This window comes from Fulmarus glacialis, unplaced genomic scaffold, assembly GCF_000690835.1.
Source record: "Fulmarus glacialis isolate BGI_N327 unplaced genomic scaffold, ASM69083v1 scaffold35259, whole genome shotgun sequence".
NCBI classification, from domain to species: Eukaryota; Metazoa; Chordata; class Aves; order Procellariiformes; family Procellariidae; genus Fulmarus; species Fulmarus glacialis.
The window spans coordinates 1-3,904 of record NW_009233169.1 but is presented as its reverse complement, the minus strand read 5'-3'; the positions used below and the strand labels follow the sequence as shown (position 1 = coordinate 3,904).

Here is a 3,904-nt window from a genome sequence, read left to right as displayed (position 1 = left end):
AAAGAGCGCCTCCGTGGCACCACGCAGGCGCTGGTACAGCCCACAGTATCGCTCCACAAGGTCCGGCGCCTGCCCTGCTGCTTCCAGGAACCACTGCACCTGCGGGACGCGCCGCAAGAGGCGTGAGCCCCCGCAGTGGGATGCGCCGCGAGAGGCGTGAGCCCCCGCAGCGGGACGCGCCCGTGGCCCGCGGGAACATTCAGAGCCCCAGCCTCACTCTGCCAACACCAACTGCCCAGGTCCTGGCCAGGGGCCAACTAGAGGCCCCGGTGCTTGCTGCTGCAGGCTACCGAGAGCTTGGGGTGAGGTGGGAGCACAGCCCCAAGGGCTGGGCAAGGGCTGCGGGGGCAGGACAGAAGTGCAGCAGCAGGCCAGCAGGAAATAAGTAGCCCGACACTATACCTGTCTCGCAGCCTGCAGCACCAGCCTGGGCACAGGGCCAGGCTGACGCCTGAGCCCTGCCAGGGTGGCAAGTGTGGCAGGGCTGTCCCCCCACCCCTCCGGGCCCCATGGAGGCCAAGTACAGCCCTGCGCCCTCCCTACACTCCCAGGGCACCACCAGGGTGTAGGTCCCCCCTACACCCGCCCGGTGCGGGGTCCCACATGCCCTCTCCAGCCCCCATGGCTGGCCCTCCAAGCTCTACCTGCTGCTGCACCACGCCACGCCAGCACTGCGAGATGCCCCACAGGCCGCGCGACTCCTCCACCATCTTCGCAGCCCTGGCCGGCACCTCCTTGTTCTTCCTCTCCTTCCCACCTGCCAAGGGACAACCCCGGGCTCAGCGTGGCTCCGTGGGCAGGCTCCACACACTGACCGCCAGCAGCCTCCCCCTCTCCCTGCGGGGCGTGGGGCAGAGGAGATGCCAGGGAGGCAAGGCCACTGCGGGGGCACGAGCACGAGCCTTCCTGGCTCGGGAGCCTCCTGTGCCACAAGGCCCTCCCCAGAGATCCCCAGCAGATTCCCACAGCCGCAGCCTGGCACTCTGGACCACCGTCCTCCCAGCCCCATGGGAGGGCAGCCCCTCACTCACCAGCTGCTCTTGCCTCCTCTGGCTCTGGGCTACCAGGGTCCACGTGCACCAGGAGCTGGGTCAGGCGCCGCACACAGGAACCAAAGACAGCACCGCGGCTTGTGGCGTGGTGTGGCGGCTCCACGCTCTCCAGGTACTCGCTCAGCAACCAGGCCAGAGGGCTGATGCCGTGGGGGTCTGCGAGGCCAACCAGACTCAGAGCAGGGTGCCTCGGCCTGGGGCATGGCACGGACGGGCCCGGGAGAGCGCAGGGTACCTGGGCTGGTGATGCTCTGCACCAAGGGGTTCACCAGGGCCTCCCAGCACGTCCTGCCCAAGGCCTGGGCTGCCTCGTCGTCAGGAAGAAAGCGGTCGGCGAAGCCCTGCTCATGCTGCAGTGCCCGGTTCAGCCTGCAACAGCGACTGGGCAGCACACAGTGCTGCTGGGCACCTGCCGGTGGCCGGGGGGACTCCCCGAGGAAAGCAGAGCATGGTGGTTGCTCCCTGCCCCACCCCTTGCCAGGCACAACGGCTCAGCAGCCCCACTCGCCCCCAGCAGCTAGGGCCCCTCACTGCCCCCAGGCCCTGCTTGCACTGGGCCTTGGGGCCCTCGCAGCCCCCACCAAACTGGGGGGCTGTGCGGTGCCTGTGGCCACGAGATCCTGCCTGCGCCTGACCGACCTCTGCCAGGTCAAGATGCGCCGGCCCCTGTGGGGCACCTCTCTGGTGGGTTAGCTGTGCCCACGTGCCCAGCTTAAACCTGGGGGACCCCAAAGAGGCCCTGGCCCTCTGGGACCGCTGGTGGCCAGGAAGGAGCGAAGGCCCCTCCCTATGCAGGTGGGACACCCAGCTGCTCCTCTCCTGGCCCTACAGTCCCCTCACAGGTATCCCCCCAGGCCCTGGGACACCAGGGATGTGATGGCACAGCCAGGAGACAACTCACCTGCCAAAGAGCTGCAGCAGTCGCCCCCGGTCCTGGCAGATCTCCTGGCACCAGGCATGAGCCCGAGCAGTGCAGGAGAGGAACGTCCGCCGACACAGCTGCTCCTTGAAGATGGGCCAGAAAGTGGGCTTGGGACCCAGCACCTCGATGCCACGCACACGTGTGTCAATGCCGCCCTACGGGAGAGCACAACCCTCAGCTCCTCAGGCACAGCCCTGATGCCCCACACTGCCGGCTCCCTGGCCCAGCCCCCTGCTCCCCTACCTGCTGGCACCGCTTCACTCGGATCTGGATGATGGGCCAGAAGCGGGTCATGTTCTCCAGCAGGATCACTCTGCTGTCTGAGGGCAGGACGGTCACCTGCAAGCAGACAGCGAGCCCTCAACACACCACACCCCGAGCGCCAGCCACCCTGCACGCTCCCCTGGCCATGCCCCATTAAAGCCTCGGCCTCTGTCCCCCCCAGCAGCCCCTACACAGCCACAGGGCATCCCTGACCAGGGCCCCACTTCTGGCTCACAGCCCCAGCACACCACCCTGCTGCAGACTGGGCTGCAGGGCTGCCCATGCCCCAGTCTCCAGCACCCACTGCCTACAGCCAGGAGAAGGCTCCTGCAGCACAGCTCATGCCATCCCCACCTCCCTGTGGGGCACCTCCCAGGGCCCCAGCACCAGGGCGAGACCTTCACGGGGCACAGCAAGGACTAGCCCACCGCTCCCATGAGGCCCCATGGCCTGAGCAGCCCGTGCAAGACTCACCACATTGAGCTCAGTTCTGATGGTGGCAGGGCTGTCTCCCCCCAGCACCACGACACGGGCCGGCATGTAGCTGGAGTCCTCGCTGGCCACCAGCATGCTCATCTCCCTGCAGCGCAGCAATCATGGTGCTGCCCAGCAGCCCCCACCTCCCTGCCCTGGGCCCTGCCAGCCCCACGCACTGCTGCCCACATCCAGCAACCCCCCAGGATGGGGACCACTGGGGCAGGGCTCAAAAGATCACCAAAGCCCCCTCCTCGTCGCACAACCGCTGGCCCTCCTGGCCCCAAGGCCCCCCAGCCCTCCCGGCCCAGCCCCACCTGACCACCACACCATGCTGCATGTGGACAGTGATGAAGTGGGAGCCGGTGCTGCCATTCGACTCCCAGTAGGTCTTGGGGTTCCTGTCCGTGAGCTTGCTGGCCCGGTGGGGGTTGGAGGAGACCTGCACCTTCTCCCAACACTTGTCCTCCTTCACCTCCACGCTGGAGCCTGTGGGGAGAGCACATGGAGCCTCCAGCCGCCAGGCCAGCACATGCCAGGCACAGGGCTCCAGCTCCCGCTCCCCGCACTCACCTCGGCACAGGTTGCGCAGAAAGACATCAAAGAAGGGGATGCTGATGGGCTGGTGGCTCCGGCGGTGCTCCTCAATCTGCCCCAGGACCAGCTACAGGATGGGGCGATGCTCTTACTGGGGGCCCTGGGTCCTCCTCCCCTCGCCCACCGCAGGGCTGCAGCAGGCAGAGAGCAGAAGGCTGCCCCTCGGTGCTGGGGCCAGCTAGACGGCCCCAAGCCCCAGAGCCCCAGCGCAGCCGGGCCTCCCCAGGCCCACCTGGATGCAGCCAGCCAAGATGCTGGTCGTCAGCTTCTTGTAGAGGCTGGCATACTTCTCACAGTCAATCACCAGGTCGAGCAGGGCTGGCGCCAGCGACGGGGCCATGCTGTGCTTGTCCAGGGCTTTGGACAGAGCCTCGCGGGTGCCCACACGGCACATCACCACTGCGCAGTCCTTGCTGGCTGCCAGGCGGTGCAGGAAGCCAACAACCTCCTGCACCACCTGCTGAGCAGGCAGCCGTGAGTGGCCAGGCTGGCGCTGGGAACCCCCCCAGCAGCGGGATGCTGCAGCGCTCCATCCCCTCCCACCCCGACACCGCAGCAGCACCCGCGAGAGCCTGGCCGGGCACGGTGCTGGGCA

At 67.8% G+C, this 3,904-nt stretch overlaps 1 protein-coding gene across 1 annotated transcript in view; it reads right to left on the bottom strand.

Annotated features, from left to right (window-relative positions):
• The window catches only part of LOC104082209 (cullin-9-like), a gene marked incomplete at both ends in the record, with an annotated part of 6,597 nt that extends 2,831 nt beyond the window's left edge, over positions 1-3,766 (bottom strand). The window contains 9 exons of the mRNA XM_009585231.1: positions 645-757; positions 1,032-1,208; positions 1,288-1,421; positions 1,954-2,129; positions 2,218-2,313; positions 2,713-2,818; positions 3,030-3,201; positions 3,286-3,376; positions 3,542-3,766. Of these exons, the coding sequence (XP_009583526.1) occupies positions 645-757; positions 1,032-1,208; positions 1,288-1,421; positions 1,954-2,129; positions 2,218-2,313; positions 2,713-2,818; positions 3,030-3,201; positions 3,286-3,376; positions 3,542-3,766 (1,290 nt within the window). The remainder of the gene's footprint in view (positions 1-644; positions 758-1,031; positions 1,209-1,287; positions 1,422-1,953; positions 2,130-2,217; positions 2,314-2,712; positions 2,819-3,029; positions 3,202-3,285; positions 3,377-3,541) is intronic.
• Positions 3,767-3,904: the final 138 nt, after the last annotated feature.